At 43.2% G+C, this 17045-nt stretch overlaps 1 protein-coding gene and 1 non-coding gene across 7 annotated transcripts in view; one reads left to right on the top strand and one right to left on the bottom strand.

Moving 5' to 3' along the window:
• CUX1 (cut like homeobox 1) overlaps positions 1 to 17045 on the top strand; it is a 364561-nt gene that overhangs the window by 202522 nt on the left and 144994 nt on the right. For all 6 annotated transcript variants that reach the window (XM_038539191.1, XM_038539190.1, XM_038539189.1 and 3 more), the window contains 2 exons: positions 11768 to 11905; positions 15943 to 16066. In XM_038539191.1, the coding sequence (XP_038395119.1) occupies positions 11768 to 11905; positions 15943 to 16066 (262 nt within the window). The remainder of the gene's footprint in view (positions 1 to 11767; positions 11906 to 15942; positions 16067 to 17045) is intronic.
• Positions 5301 to 5407, bottom strand: LOC119872462. Its single transcript, XR_005361535.1, has one exon. It is a non-coding gene; the product is annotated as a U6 spliceosomal RNA (small nuclear RNA).

The raw sequence follows: 17045 nt of genomic DNA, 5'->3' as shown, positions 1-17045 counted from the left end.
AGCTCACCACTCGCTTGTCCACACCCTCCCCAGCACACCTCGGCCCCAGCCTGTACTCTCCATGAAGTCCAGCGGCATCCTCTTCCTTCTAGAATGTCCCTCGCCAAGAGTGTCGAGTTTTATCAGAGCGTGCCAGCACTTCCTTTATGGTGGCCCAGAGAATCCAAAACAAGAGGAATGAAGACCAGAGTGTGGCAGTTTACACAAAGTCTAAAGAGCACAGACTGGCCCCAACCTTATCCTCCTTTTCTTCATCCATGTTCAGTTTCATTCCTTCTTTCCATCCTGATCTCCACGTGCCTCGCACTTGGCTGAGAAAGTACATGTGATCTGAGGAGGGTGACATGTTCCAGCCACAGGCCAGCTCTCTACTTCCCATGACAGCAAAACTCCCAGAATCAGTTATGCCTGCTGATCCCTCCTCACCCACTGCTATACTCCTCCTTCCCCAACGGCACAGCAGCCTCTTCCTTGTGGGACTCTGAATGTGGGCAGATCCCAGACTCTGCTTAGCCTTTTTCTTTTCTGCATTTATATTCTCTCCCTAAGTATCTTCTGATTCATGTTATCCTCCCAAATGCTACCACCAGCCTCACCGAGGCCACCATGACCTCTCGCCTAACCGGGCTCACCCCCTTTCATCTCCCTTCTCCTGTCTGTCCTTTGCATGGCAGCTGGATGGGTCCAAGTCAGTGGTTTCCAGACTACTCTTGTTCTTGTACCCCAAGTCTTGAATTCATACCCCCAGCATATGCTTACGTATTGACTTATTTAAATGATATGCATGTGTAATTACAGAAACGCATTAAATACATTATAAATCACATTATTAAAAAGATGTGATGAAGAATAAAAGTGACTTCAAATTTATATTGTATCAGCAGTACAAAAAACTTTCTGCTCTCAAGAAAAAAAAATCACATTTTAATGTCAACTTGATAGAGGCATGATTTGCATCCAATAAAATGCACCCATCTTAAGTGTACAATTTGGTAGTGTGACCACCCTCACAATCAGGATATGGAACATTTCCATTGCCTCAAAAGTTCCCTGATGATCCCAGACCCCAGCAATCACTGATCTGTTTTCTGTGGCTTTCGATTAGATCTGCCATTTCTGATCTTTCACATAAATGGAGTCACTGGCTATGTACTTTCTTCTGTTCTGGCTTCCTCCCCTCAGCATGGTGTGTGGGGATTTGTCTTTGTCGTTCATCTGTATCAGAGTCCTTTCCTTCTCATTGTGGAATGGGATTCCACCATATAGAATATAACAATGGGCTTATTTATGATGGACATTTGTGTTGTTTCCAACGTAAGGCTATTGTGATTAACCTGCTATAAAAGCATTTGTGAGCGGTGAATTCATAACGATGAATTCATTCATTCATAATGATGTGGACATACGATTTAAATACCCAGGACTGGAACTGTTGAGACATAGAGGGTAGGCACATGGTTAGCTTGATATGAAACTACAAGGCTGTTTTTTCAAAGCAATTCTATCATTTTATCCCCCAGTAAGAAACCAGTGGGAGTTCCAGTTACTCCACGTCCTCTCCATCCGTTGGTATTGGCAGGCTCTTCAACATTAGACACTATAGTGAGTGTATAGTATTTTGTTGTGATATTAGTTTACATTTTCCTGATGACTGATGATGCTCTTTTCGTCATGTGCCTTCTTTTAATCATTCTTAGATCTTTACTTATAAGGGGTTTAAAATCTTTTGCCCATTGAAACAATAGATGGTGGTTGTATAACTTCTGAGTTGTGAGTTTGTATATATTCTAGATACAAGTCCTTTGTCAAATACATACATTCCAAATGTTTTCTCCCCAGATGAGGATAAGTTTTTATTTTAATAAAGTCTCAAGTTACTATAATTACTATGTTTTTTGCTTTTTGTGTATTAAGAAATTGCTGCTTAAGTTATAATTTTTCTCTTATATTTTTTGAGTGAAGTTGTATAATTTTTATCTTTTACCTCTAGGCCTATAATACATTTTGAGTTAATTTTGATATATGATATGAGGTTAGTGTCGAGTTTCATTGAAAATTAATGGACATTATGTGAGATTTTTTTGTTCTAGATCCTCTTTTTTTTAATAAAAGGGATCATCTATTTTATTTCATCAGTCTGGGTGTCTATCCTTTTTTGTGTGTGTATATTTTTTTATTGGAGTTTGATTTGCCAACATATAGCATAACACCCAGTGCTCATCCGTCAAGTGTTTGTGTCTATCCTTCTGTTAATGTCACACATCTTGGTGACAGTCTTAAAATTAGGTAATATAAATCGTTTATCTTTGATCTTTTTCAAAATTGTTTTTAGCTAGTTGAATTTCAATATATATTGTAGATTTAACTCGTCAGTTTTTATAAACATGTCTCCTAGGATTTTAATCAAGGTTCCTCTGTAGATAATCTGAGGAAAATTGACAACACTCTTGAATCTTTCAATTCAAACATGGTATATTTATTTAGGTTTTTTGTAACTTCCCTCAGCAATATTTTATAGTTTTCAACATACAAGCCTGGCACATATTTTATCCAGTATATCCTCAAGTAGGTTATGTTTTTGGATGCTATAGTAAATAGTATTTTCTTTATAATTTTCTTTTCCATCTGTCACATTTATATAGAGATGCAGTTAATTTTTATATAATACTATATTTGTATCCTTTTCAAAATCACTTATTATTCTCAAAGTTTTTCTGTAGATTCCTTAGGATAGCCTATCTTGAATGTTCCTTGTGCTCTTGAAGGGATTGTGTACTTTGTAGATGTCGGATGGAATGTTCCGTAAATACCAGTTACGTCAGATTGGTTGATAATGTTATTGAAGTTTCCTGTATCCACATTTATTTCCAACCTGTAATGTCAAATATTTGTTTTTCTTGGTTGTTTTTGTTTTGTTTTGCACTGGCTAGGACATCAGGTATAACAGTGAATAGAAGTGGTGAAAGCAGACATCTTGCATTGGTCCCAATTTTGAGGAAAAGCATTCAATCTTTCACTGTTAAGAATGTTAGCTGTGGGGTTTTTAGTAGGCAGTCTTTTTTTTTTTTTTAAGATTTTATTTATTTATTCATGAGAGAGAGAGAGAGAGAGAGAGAGGCAGAGACACAGGCAGAGGGAGAAGCAGGCTCCATGCAGGGAGCCTGACGTGGGACTGGATCCCGAGTCTCCAGGATCAGGCCCTGGGCCGAAGGTGGTGCTAAATCACTGAGCCACCCAGGCTGCCCAGTAGACAGTCTTTATGAGGTTGAGAAAATGCCCTACTATTCCTAGTTTGCCAAGAGTTTTTGTCATAAATAGATACTAAATTCTGTCAGTTTTTTTTCCTACATCTATTGAGATGGTCATACAATTTTTCTCCTTTGTTCTCTTAGTACAGTGAAATTGTTTGATTGATTGTGTAATTTTAATACAGCCTTGTATTCCTAGGATAAATCTTAACTTGATTATGATGTATTGTGCTTTTTAGAATTCACTGGATTCATTTTGCTAATATTTTATTAAGCACTTTCACATTTAAGTTCATAAGGAATATAGAACTGTAGTCTTTTGTTTGTTTGAGTTTTTTTTCCCCCTTTTAATGTACTTATTGAGTTTTGGTATCAAGATAGTCCTGGTCTTATAAATGAGTTGAGAAGTGCTGCCTCTTTCTCTATTTGCTGAAAGAGTTGGTTTAAGATATCTATAATATCAATGTTATATTACACCATATCTATTATTGTGTGTAAGATATCTATTATTCTTCTCTAAAACTTCTCTAGTTCACCAGTGAAGCCATCTGGGCTTGACATTTTCTTTGGTGCAAAGTTTTTCATTACACATTTAAGTTCTTTAACATTTATAAGACTATTAAGATTTTTTTTCTTCTTGAGTCAGTTTTGGTAGTTTTTCAAGGAATGACCCATTTCATATAAATTATCCAATTTATTGGTGTAGTGTTGTTCATAATATTTTGTTATCTTTCAAATATCTGTAGGATATATGTGTAGTGATACCTCCTTTTTCATTCCTGAATCTTAGAATTTGTGGATTCTTTTTTCTTCTTGATCATTCTGGTTAGAGGCTTGTCTATTTTGATGATTATTTTTTTAAGAAACAGCTTTTGCTTGCCTTATCTGTGCCACCCCCAGCACTGCCATTTAGGTTTTATTACTCTCTGTTCTTATATTTACTAACTATGCTTGCTTTGAGTTTTATTCTCTCTTCTTTTTCAAGCTTCTTAACGTAGGGGTGGGGGGGCTATGTCATTGATTTATTGTTGTATTTGCAGGAAATGCATTGTATGATTTCTGTTCCTTTACATTTATCGAGATTTGTTTTATGGTCTCATATGTTCTATCTTTATGAGTGTCTATGTGCACTTGAAGAGAATGCATGTTCTGTAGTTGTTGAGTGGAGTGTTCTATAGATGGCAATCAGGTCAATTTGGTTGATAGTGTTGTTCAAGTCTTTTGTATCCACACTAATTTTATATCTAGTTGTCCTATTAGTGAGAACAGTTTTGAAGTCTTTATTATTGTAGACTTTTTTTTTCCTTTTAGTTCTTTCAGTTTTTGATTCATGTTTTGAAGCTTTGTTTTGGGGTATATGTATCTTTAGGATTGTTATAGCTTGTCAGTGATTTGGTTCTTTTTTTTTTTTTTTTTTTTTTTTAAGATTTCATTTATTTATTTGAAAGAGAGATCATGCACACACATGAGCACGGTAGGCAGAGGGAGAGGAAAAGAAAGAAGCAGACTCCCTGCCCAGAACCCTGAGATCATGACCTGAGCTGAAGTCAAATGCTTAACTAACTGAGACACCCAGGCACCTCAATGATTTGGTTAAGTTTATACAATGATTTTCTTTATCCCTAGTAATATTTCATGTCCTAGAGTTTCCTTTGTCTGATTTTGATTTAGGCGCTCCAGCTTTCTTTTATTTATATATATATATAAATATCTATCTATCTATATATATATATCTATATATATATATATATATATATATTTTTTTTTTTTTTAATATTTTGTTTATTGGGCAGCCTGGGTGGCCCAGTGGTTTAGCGCTGCCTTAAGCCCAGGGCATGATCCTGGAGACCCAGGATCAAGTCCCATGTCAGGCTCCCTGCATGTAGCCTGCTTCTCCCTCTGCCTCTCTCTCTCTCTCTCTCTGTCTCTCATGAATAAATAAATAAAATCTATTTTTAAAAAAGATTTTGTTTACTTCTTACACTTCTAGGTGTGTTATAACCCTACAGTAAATACATTGTTACTATTTTTGTTTTTTTTCTTTCACCTTAAAAAAATATGAAACAGTCCACAAATTTGCACATCATCCTTGTGCAGGGACCATGCTAATCTTCCCTGTACCATTCCAGCTGTAGTATATGTGCTGCTGATGTGAGCACTACTGTTTTTGTTTTTAGTCAGTTATCGGGCACCTGGGTGGCTCAGTGATTAAGCATCTTCCTTTGGCTCGGTGTGATCCCAGGGTCCTGGGATCGAGTCCCATATCAGGCTCCCCATGGAGAGCCTGCTTGTCCCTCTGCCTGTGTCTCTGCCTCTCTCTGTCTCTCATGAATAAATAAATAAAATCTTTTTTTTAACATTTTAACATTTAACATTTTAAATGTTAAACATTTAACATCAGTTACCTGTTAAGGAGATTAAAAATGAGAAAAATATTATTTTATTTTTACCCATATGTATACCCTTTCCAGTATTGATTATTCTTCCATTCCCATCCAGGTTTCTATCTGGACCATTTTCTTTCAATCTCTAACATTTACTTTAAAATTTCTTATAGCATAGGTACACTGGCAGTGAATTTTGCCAGCTTTTGTTCACCTGAAGGAAGCAAAACCAACGTCAGCCTCATTTTTGAGGTATTTTTGTTGGGTATAAAACTGTTGAGGATTTTTGTTTGTTTTTCTTTCTCTCTCAGGACTGACCTGCTTTCTTTATTTTTTTAAGAGTTATTTCTTTATCAGAGAGAGAGAGAGAGAGAGTATGAGCAGGGGTAGGGGCAGAGGAAGAGGGAGAGAATCTCAAGCAGACTCCCTGCTGAGCAGGGAGCCCAACACAGGGCCCGATCCCAGGACCTGAGCCAAAATCAGGAGTCAGATACTCAACTGACTAAGCCTCCCAGGCACCCCTGACCTGCTTTATTTCCAACAGGAGGTCTCCAATTAGTCTTATCTTTCTCCTTCTGTATAGAACAAGGCTTCTTTTCTTTAGCTTTTAAGATTGCCTTTTTATTCTTCAACAATTTGATCGTGTTTATTGGTGTTCTGTGTTTATCTTGTTGGTAGTTTGTTGAGTTTCTTGGAGTTTTAGGTTGATAGCTTTTACCAAATTTGTAATATTTCACTACTGTTTCCTCAAATGTACCCCTTGCCCTTTTCATCACCTGGTACCATTCCACAGGTTGCTGAGATTTGAGTAACTTTTTATCTATTCAGACAGTTTCTGTGAAGTGTCTTTGAATTCACTGATCTTTTTCCTTTTGTAAGGTCTAATCTGATGTTAAGCCAGTCTAGGGAATTTTTTTTTTTTTTTCATTTCAAACATTGTATTTCAAGCTTTAGAGTTCCACTTGATTCTTCTTTGTATCTTCCATTTCTCTTCTCATTGTGTTCATATTTTTCTTTAAGTCCTCCAACAGGCTTATAATAGCTATTTAGTCTTTGTCAACTAAATCCCATTATCTCTTGTCATTTCTGGTTCTCTTTTTATTATTCCCCAACCCCACCCCCAATTATCCTGTTTCTTTGGAATTTTACAGTAATTTTTAGTGATTGAGACATTTTTGTAAAGGACATTGTTTTTGCCCATAAGTTTATTTATTTATTTAGAGACAGAGATAGGCAGAGGGAGAAGCAGGTTCCCTCCGGAGTCTGTTGCGGGACTCCATCCAGGATCCCCAGATCACGGCCTGAGCCAAAGGCAGATGCTCAACCACTGAACCACCCAGGGTCCCTGCCCATACGTTTAGATGTTGATGGGAATGTTTCCAAATGTCTGCTTTCAAACTGCTATCACTATAGCCTGAGTTTCTTTCAAGAAGTGGTTTTTTCCCCCCACCCAGTATTAAAACATCACGTCTACTTCAAAGACATAGATATGTGTGTTTCTTTTTTCAAAAATGTCTGCCAAGCAGCATATTACTGATAGCCATCTGCCATCAGAGAACAGGGCAGCTAATTTGGAACATTTAACTTTTCAAAAGAAAATTGCGCAACTCATCTTTAAGCTTAAAACTCTTAAATACTTTGCCACTAAACCAACAAACCTTTTTTTGGTTCAAGTACTGCAACTTGCTTGCTTCTCGAGGCACAATGGCCCTTGCAAGGGTCCTCTTCTCTGTGGGTTTTCCTACCAGGAGTAGAGCTGAATACAAACTTGACTCAAATGTATTTTTATGAGACTGATGCGCTGCTTAGCATACCAGCAGAGCACTTCAGATGTGGTATTTTCAGATCCGGAATTCACTTTGATTCTTCTTGATGTCTTCTACATCTCTCCTTAACTTTGTTCATATTCTTTAGATTCTTAAGCACAGGCCTCACCTCAGTCACTGATGTTGTGTTGCTTATGGTTCTCTCTTACCTTCATTGCAGCCTTCCTGGCTTTTTCTCTGTGCCTAGAGTATGCCACATTCACACCCACCTCTGGGCCTTTGCACTGCTCTTCCCTCTGTCAAGAGCTTCAGAGTCTGTCCTCTTTGCCACCCAGATCTTAATCTCAGGGCCACCTCTTCCAAGAGGTCCTCCCTGTCCATCTGTCTCCAGGGCTCATTCCCCGTTCCCACACCCTGTTTCCTCTCTTACTGCTGCTTGGCAGTACTTTAAAGTATTTTGTTTAGTTTTGCTTTTTTATCGGTTTCCTTCATTTCAGTAAAATGTCAAGCCTTTGAGAGCATGGATTTCTGTCTTTTCACCCTCAATGTCCCCCACCCCAAGCACCTAAAACAGTCCTGACGTCATACAGCGTACATAGGCGATGGCAGTTAGATTGATGTGCTCTCTTGGCCTTGCCTGGCACTTCCGTGCATCCTGTTCTCCGACTTGCTGCGTCTTCCACAAGGATTGATTGCCCCCACAGTCTCTATGGGCCTAAATTCTGTCTCCTCTTAAAAAAAGAAAAAAAAAAAAGTTTACCTTTGCCAATTGTTTCCATCTGGGAGTGGGCTTCTTCCTATCCTATCTTCACTGTGGCCCTCCTTGCTTTCTCTTGGTCATCTGTGAACTTGGCTTATCTCTACTATGAGTCTGGTCCTGGCTAATTCTGCCGATTGTCCTTCCCAGTGGACCCAGGCCTTGCCCGAGCAGAGAGATGCATAGCAAATACTTCTTAAATTAGTATTTGAAGAGATGGTATTATTTAGTTGGCTGCTGGTTCAGGAAGCAGAAATCTTAATTAGAATAGCGTGTGCCTGTGTGCCTCGCCGATGACTCTCATCCCCCTGTCCCTGGGTGGGATGCCAGGACCCCCTCCCCTGACCTCTGTGACGGCTAGAATTAATGAGGTCATGTTACATGTACTTAGGAGAAGGTGCCGGATAAATACAGGTGATGGTATTGTTGTTGTTTGTTGTAATTATGTTCCGAGGCTTGTGTTGCGTAATGAGCGCTATATAATGCCTCAAAGAGTGTTTTAGGAATTAACTATCAGATGATTGTAAAACACTTTGCAAGTTTGTCACGTTGGGTGGATGAAACTGATAATAAAGCATGTTGACTTGGAGGAGGCAAGGGAGACAGGTTTGCAGGATTTCGTGTGTTCCTGTTCCTTGCACAGGTGTGTGCCCTGGCCTCCCCTAGGTGGTTCCCTAATTGAACTGCCGAGGTCAGAGGCTTGTGACATTCAGAATGAGACCCCGCAATACTTGTGTGGGGTTTAAGGGCATCGAGAGTCATTAACGAGACAAAAGGCCATGATTTCCCCTAGATTCACAGGCATGTTGGAGTTTGGTGGGCTGAGAGTCATTGTTTTGGTCTCTGGCCCAAACATGCTAGAGTCATTATATTGTCATGTGGTAATTAGCTGTTCCTTTAATACAAGTAATAAAAATTAAGCCTAAGAGGTACTTTAGCAATGCCTTTTACATAATCCAAAACAATATTCAAATGCTGTAGGCGTCTAGTCATTCAACTGTACTGCAGTAAAGTTTGAAGTTTAATGCACAGAGATGTTTGAACATTCAGTTCATTCTTTATTCTGTGACCAGTTTTGCTACTTAGGCATTAACCTTTAATAGTGTTAAATTAAATATACATGCCTAATGAATAATTATGAGATTGCCAGAATTTTCATTTACAATGTAACGCTTTGAAATTTTGTCTAAAGGTCTAGTTACCATTCACTTGATAATGTGCATGTTATTTTTATATGTCACTGAGTTCCTGGCTGAATCCAACGAGGGAAGCAATTTTTTTATTCAAAGCAGACACAGGTCTGCTGTGGGTCCTGGCCTTTTAAAAGGAATGGAATAGAAAAGTTGTCGACAGAAATTTTAGGGATGGAGAGGGCAGTACACTAGCTTAGCTCTTTAAAAATATCATCTGTACTGGCAGTCACACCAGAAAGCCCACATGCGTGAATGTTAATAGAATTTTATCCAAGTACAGTGGTTCTCCTTCTCCTTGATGCTTCCCTAACCTCGGTGTCAAGTTTTGATGGAAGTTCCAGGTGAAGGAGGCCCTGGGCATACTGTTTGTTTCCCTCAGGCTGGTTGTCCAGTGTGAGGCCACAGGGACAAGGGTAAAGAAGGTGGAGTTGGAAAGGGGAAGGTAGGCACCCTGGAAAGAGTTTTGAAATGAAAAAAAAAAAAAAAAAAACAGGACGAAAACCCCACACCTGGAATGTTCTGAGAAATTCGGTCTCTGGTGTTATTACTACCCCTACTTACAAGGAATCGTCTCCCCAAAATAGCTTTTGAAATCTAATTTAATATAAATATTTTAATGCTGATTAAAATAATAATGAAAAGCCACAAATGAGAAAGCGGTGTAGTCATAAACTGTGTATACACCCAGAATAAATGCCCAGCGGCCAGGGCTGTCATGTGACGGGCAGTGTTGTGTTAAGCCCCACGCGCAGGTCCATTGGTTGCACTGGATATATCCCAGCGCCTGCCTTTTGTAAACTCTGTAGAGACGTTGGCATCGCACAGAGTTCCTGGCTCCTGGCGGACTGGCTGACTAAGGCATGGGAGATCTCCCCTCACTTCCAGAAACTGAGGGTGGTCTGAAAAATTAATGACTCCGGTATTTGAAAATTAAGTGAGCTCTTGAATATATACCCCTGTTGATCCACTGGGCTTGGTGTTTAGCATTCCTCAAGTAGAGACTAAATCTTTGCAGCCACCTCACAAGTGATACTGGCGTCCATACCAGAAATATCTTCAGTAATCTTTCCTAAGCCCGGTGGACTCGAGTATTCCACTCTGATGGGGCCCGAGCATTCTAGAAGTACTCCACGGGTACCCAGCAGGTGGACTATGAGTGCCTTTTAGGCAGAAGAAGAAAAAATAAGATCGACACCAGAAGAGCATCTAACGTCTCTCCATTTCACACTGAATTAACAATAACACCAGAGACTGAGAGTCAATATTGTAAATTCCATGTCTAAGGTCTCAAATTTTGGGTCAAAATACAGTTTTGTGTAAGTCAGTCTAATCACAGATGGTACATTGAGTAGGCCACAGGACCTCCCACACATGACCAGCCTGGGTGTGGCCTCCTGCCGTCTGTGCTGTGATGCAGATTGCTATGGTTCCCTCCCAGCTGGCTGGCCTGCTGGCCCGGTGTGACCCTGCCCAGGCTGTGCCTCAAGAAAGGTGAGAAGCCAGGTCACCATGTGCTAAGTCTCAATTCTTCCTCGGGAGTACCCTTCCCTGGGAAAGAAAGACAGTGATGGGGAACCATCATGTCCTAAATAAAGTAACCTCATATGAAGCCTGCATTGACGTCCTCCACCCCATCAGGGGATCTTCCTTGTTGGAAGACTGGTCACTTGGAGTTAACAGACTTTGGGTTCAAGTTCTCTCTGCCTGCTAACTAGCTGAGAAACCAAGGGCAAGTCACTACACTCCCCAGAGCTTTAGCCTATACTTGTGTGACAGAGATGTGACAGTGTTTCACCTGATACATGTCACATCCCCTTCCTAGAGTTGCTGTGAGGCCCAAAAGAGAAAACATCCATCAGAGTCTTGTGATGGTGAGACACACTCCGAGGATCAGGTGTTAACTTCCAACTTCATAAGGATTATTGGAAACTTGAGGCTTATGGCGCCTTCGCACACACTGTCCATGCTGCATGCGTGGTTGACTTTCCCTGAGACTCCTCCCCTTGCCACTGCCATGTGCATCCCCTTCCTGTTGGTCGGATCAAGGACTGAGAAATGTTCCAAGTGTCACACCATGCTGAAGCAGTGGACAAATCCCCACGTACCTCTGGCTGTGCGCAGGTTGTGTCCATAGGCTGGGGCCCTGGAGGGTGAGTCTGCGTACTCATCCTTTGTAGCCGCACAGAAGCATCCCTGACCAGCCAGCTGTGGGATAGGGCCCAGGGCTCTGCGGAGGGACAGGGGATGGCAAGGTCACAGGTGCCCTGACTGTTGGCAAGTGGTAGCATCCCGTTGCAGGGGCCAGCAGGAGGCTGAGTTCCCGGGCACCCCAGCTGGCCTGCTTCAAGCCTCTGCATGACCGTGAAAAGTGTCTACTCTGTGCTTAGAGTGGGGTGACCTGCGTGTCCCTGTCCCGTAGATCCCGTGCCCGCGCTGGACCTCGGGCAGCAGCTCCAGCTCAAAGTGCAGCGTCTGCATGACATTGAAACAGAGAACCAGAAGCTTAGGGAAACTCTGGAAGAGTACAACAAGGAATTTGCTGAAGTAAAAAATCAAGGTTAGTGGAAGATATGTTCTGTGCTTGGCTTTGTCTTGTCTTTATTTTTCTTTTTTTCTTCTTTTCTTTTCCCCCCTCTGCCTTTAATTGCCTTCCCCACACTGTTGGGACTAGCTCTAACCATCATCCACGTCACAAAGTCAAGGTGGGGTCCCCATCAGAATCATTACAGAGAGATAATAATAGTAATAACACTTAGCTGTTGGGAAGTAAAACTTTTCCTAGGCACAGTAACTACACATGATTTTGTTGCCCTGTGATGGGACCAACCAGGAGTCTTTCAGAACCTTCCTGGATCATCATGTGATAGGATCCACCTTTTAAAAGGGTGGTTGTGTTACCTGCGGGCGACACCTGTCAGAGAGCCAGCTCATGATCAAAGGGCCGCAGCCACTAAGCCATTTAGTAGTGGCCGCTGGTACACGAAGGCTTCCAGATGCATCTTCCCAGCCTGAATGAAAGAAAACCATCAGTCAGGCAGGGAGGGCCAAGGTGGCCTGGCTCTTCCTGTCAGGGAAGAACAAAGGGATCTCGAGGCACCTAGAATCCAGATGTGTTCACCGTCCAGGATCCCGTTGGCTTGCTTGTTGCGAAAACAGGTTGTGGGCCCCATGTTGCAGCAATAGCTGCAGATCATTCTGCCACTACCTAAAACCTTACCTGTGTGTTTTGGTTTGGGGGTGTGGGTAAGGAAGGAGCTAGGAGCGAGAGGCTGACCACTTGGGTGATTCGGGGCATTTCCTCCCAGTGGACCTCTCTTTACTGCACCCCAGAATTGCTGGCTGAAGATCTTTAGAATGTCCTTTGACTTTGAGACCATTGGAGACAAGACTTCAAGAGGCGGTCCTGAGGATCCCCTTCCTCGTTGGTTGGGAGGCTGGGGGACACAGAACCAGTGGAGGCAGGGAGCCGACCTTGACTGCAGGGAGCAGTGAGCCTTTGGGACACATCCAGCCAGCTTTGTCCTGCTTGAAAGTGAGGTGTCGGACATAGTGGGCTGGGATCCAGGTGAGAGAAGGTGCGGCCTTGCCCCCACACTCCAGGTGAGAGAGAACCCGTGAATGAATGAACTCTCCGGGTTGCCCTAAGTACCACCCAGAAAAGAAGGTGCTGCTTTTTCCCCCTCCGGTGACCTCTGACATCTCATTTTGTCAGACCCCCTCTTTGTGTTTTTTATAGATTGATTTTGTTTTGTTGGAGTCCACCCAAGGCTTTTTGTGGCCCCCTTTTCCCACTTGGCTTGGTCAGCAACCCCATGGCCAGTTGCCCAGTGAGGAACTAGAAGTGAATGTGAGATGTCCTCCTCCTAAAAGGCCCCATTTGACGGGCTTTTTTTCAATGAAATACCAAAGACCTGCCTTGAGACCCTTTGGTGCCACGGTTTAGCTCTGAGCCCTCACACAAGCGATCAAGGGACTTCAGTTTATGAAAAACCCTCCTTTTCTTGAGTGGGAGGCTTCACATCATGACCACTTAGGATCGTGGTAGACTTACATGAGATCTGGGGAGGCATTTAGTGCTTTTCCTGATGCTCAGTAACTATCAGAGGTTCTTACTGCAAATGGTTGTTTTTTCTAGAAATTCCCACCGCCCCCCCTTCATTTATTGATAGCTTTATAGGTTTTCCCAACTTTCAGAAAAATGAGTTTCCTCCCTTTTCTTCCCAATATGCAGTGGTTTTGATTAGGAAAGGGAGAGTGTGCATCATGTGTATTTATCACAGCCATAGCGTAGATTGGTTTTTCACCAATTTACAGCAGGAGGGATTTCTATCATATACTGGAAATGGCATGGAAAGATGAGGACGTTGGTGCCCAGGTGCAGCTAATAAGAGCAGAGCACTGTGGTCCTCTCTCTGCTGGGCCATTCTTCCTCCTCATTTGCTCACATGTAGGGACTCCAGCTGGGGCACACTGTGGGGAATGTTCTAGACTCCAGCCTGCCTATCAGAGGACCAGAGGTTCCAGGATGAGCCAGACCCTGGCTTAGTCTCGGCTGGCCAGCAAGCAGCCCACGCAGGCTGGAGATGCCAAAGAAACCTCATCAGATGGAGTGGGAGCCCCCAGCTAATGCCCCAAGCTCCCCTGGGAGGAGCAGAACCATGTCACACTGGGAAACCCTGTTGGAATCAGTGCTGAGGTCCATGGGGTATATATACAGACATTTCCCACCAGTTGCAAGAGGCAGAAAACACTATATGTTGACGTACATGGTCACATAGACCACTGACTTAAAAGAGCGTGCATGTGTTTTCAGAATTGTCCTGTTGTGATGTCCACTTGGGAAGTATCCACTCTTGCCCAAACTTGGCCCTGTCTCTGTGGCTTGATGGTGATGTGGATCACTAGCCGTGAGGCTCACAGAGCATTTCTTTCAGGCCCCAAACAGCCACCCCCAAAGGCAGAAGGACCCCGTCTCTCCTTTCAGGTACCCTGACAGGGTCATCGGTTTGTTATTTTTTTTTTTTAATTTTTTTATTTATTTATGTTAGTCACACAGAGAGAGAGAGAGGCAGAGACATAGGCAGAGGGAGAAGCAGGCTCCATGCACCGGGAGCCCGACGTGGGACTCGATCCCGGGTCTCCAGGATCGCGCCCTGGGCCAAAGGCAGGCGCCAAACCGCTGCGCCACCCAGGGATCCGGGGTCATCGGTTTTAATTTCTTCTCTCTCTCTCTCTCTCTCTCTCTCTCTCTAAGGAGAACCCTTTGGGTTCTACTTAATGAAAAGGGCCAATTTCTGCCCTTAACAAAAGAGCCTTTAGCTTTTATCCACTAAGCCACTCGGGTCCTGACCTCCCAGCACTTGTGCTCCTGCCTTGCTCAGCATGTCTATGCTGCTCAGGGAGTAAAAGTGGATGCGGGTTATAACCTGAAGGACCAAGGGCCCCAGTGCAAGCTCTTACTGGTAGTCAGTGTTGTCGTGTGAGCCTGGAGCCCCATCGTCACAAGCCGCATCTGAGCCTCCCCCGCTCAACCTACCCAGGCTCCTCCATTCATTTGTGCCTTGGCCCTTTCTTGGCCTAGCCCTCTAGGAGATGGATCCATGTGCAGAAGGTGTAGTTCCCCAAGACGTCTACCCTCCTTGGAGCTGGGACCCCAGTGCCCTGCCAGGGACTATCCATCGCAGAGGGTGGTGTGGGGTATCTATGGGAGGAAGCAGGTGGAACAGTCCTGCCCTCGAGCCACCCACAGGTCTGAGTCAGGACTCTGCCCTCTTTGTTACATCTGCTTTGGTGTTCCTGCTTTGAGTCATTAAAGCGATGGCTGTAAACATGCACTTGGTGGTGGTGGGGCCCGGGCTTTCTGGGGACAGCCCTGCCCCCTGAGGGGCCCTGTGTCCTGAGCATTGAGCCCTACAGGGCTCCTTCATTGCCCAACTCTTCTACCCCCCACCCCCAGTACTCACTCTGCCTCAGATGGGGCTCCCCCAGGCCCTGTGCCGCCTGCTCCATGCACACAAACCCCATCCACCAGCCTCCAGCCTGGATGCATCCCTTCCAGAGGAGGAGACATACACCGTGTCCACTTAGCACACTGCGTATTCCATCACTCATGAAACCCTGGAGCCAAAGCCCAGGGCCAGGGCAGTCTGTAGACTCACCTGGCTTTGGCTAAGTCTGCTTCTTCCAAAACACGCACATAATTATGAACTGTTTTTCTTTGTGAGAAAGTACTTAAACTGCACAAAAACATTATTCATCTTCCTTCGGTAGAGGATTAATTTAAAGCTCATCAATAAGATGATATTCTGTGTGACCATTGATGCTCCCCCCCACTGACTTTTTTTAAGTTGTATCGAAGAAACCATAGCTCTTCTGCCCAGCAAAATCCATTGATCCTCCTCAGCCTAAATGTTTAAAGTTCACTTTAACATTTAGGGAGTAAAAGGTCTCCAAAGGGACTCGTAACCATTGATTTTGTGTCAGGGTTGAGGAGCTAAAGTTTAAAACACCACAATCCTACCAGGTTACAAAAGCCTTGTGTATGTAGCTGCATAGAATCATGCTCCTCTCACTCCCGTCTTTCTCTTTCTGCAGAGGTTACAATAAAAGCACTTAAAGAAAAAATCCGAGAATATGAACAGACTCTGAAGAACCAAGCGGAGACTATAGCTCTTGAAAAAGAACAAAAGTTACAAAATGATTTTGCAGAAAAGGAGAGGTGAGTGTCTGTTGGGGTCCTTACACAATGACACAATGTCATACCTCTAAACTTCACACCACAAGGAGTATTTAAAATGAGCCCTCTAGACCTGCCCAGGTGGTAACCATGCTCCACGGGGCTCTCAGGAAAATTTCTGTTTGAAAAATAAAGGTGTCCCTTACTCTGTAATATGTGGATATTACCTTGGGTGCCATCCATTGGTCTTTACTCATAGAGGTGATGGCATCAGATAGTTAAGGGGACCAAAGTGTGTCTGCTGGGGCCATGTGGGTCCAGGGGTCGAGCACAGAGCATGTGCGCAAGGCATGCACTGACATGAGCAGAGATGACAGGGCATGAATGTGTGCCATCTCTGGGTAAGCCCTGGACACAGGCTGAACTCCTGCCACCTTCTGAAATGAATGTGGATATTTAACATCATTCACAAATCTGGGGGTTTTTTGGGTTTTTTGGTTTTTACCTCTTTACCTCATTGTGCTTCATATATCAAGCATCTGATGTCAGTAAAATATGTTAGAGAAAGTGGGCTTCAGATGAGGGACCTGCCCACAGTCTCCCACTAGTTACCCAGAGGTGGGACCGGAGCCCAACCCACCACTCCAGCCCTGACTTCCCCTGGTGATCGTACTTTACCTCCCAAAGTCATCACTACAGGACCAATGTGGGTCCCTTGTGGCCTGGCAGAGCCGGGGCCAGGTGCTGCCCCCAGGAAAGAAGTGAGCCATGCAGAGAGCTGGGGCTCTGAAAGATGAGAGGAATCCTGACCCAGCCTAACTGCCTCCTAGAACAGCACTTTATGCCCAAAGCAGTTTCTCACCAGGTTACTGATACTAGGGCAAGGAGGGTGGGATGCCAGCAATTGAAATGCCCCGGCCATAGGGAAATGGGTAAGTAAAGGTGGACTGTCCCCAACTGGAACATTATGCAGCCATTAAAATAATAGCAGTGTAGAATTTGAAATGAGACCAGAAATGTA

The sequence above is a fragment of the Canis lupus genome, chromosome 6 (assembly GCF_011100685.1).
Source record: "Canis lupus familiaris isolate Mischka breed German Shepherd chromosome 6, alternate assembly UU_Cfam_GSD_1.0, whole genome shotgun sequence".
In the NCBI taxonomy this organism is placed as follows: domain Eukaryota; kingdom Metazoa; phylum Chordata; class Mammalia; order Carnivora; family Canidae; genus Canis; species Canis lupus.
The sequence above is the reverse complement of the archived record's forward strand: the minus strand, read 5'-3'. Positions and strand labels throughout refer to the sequence as shown.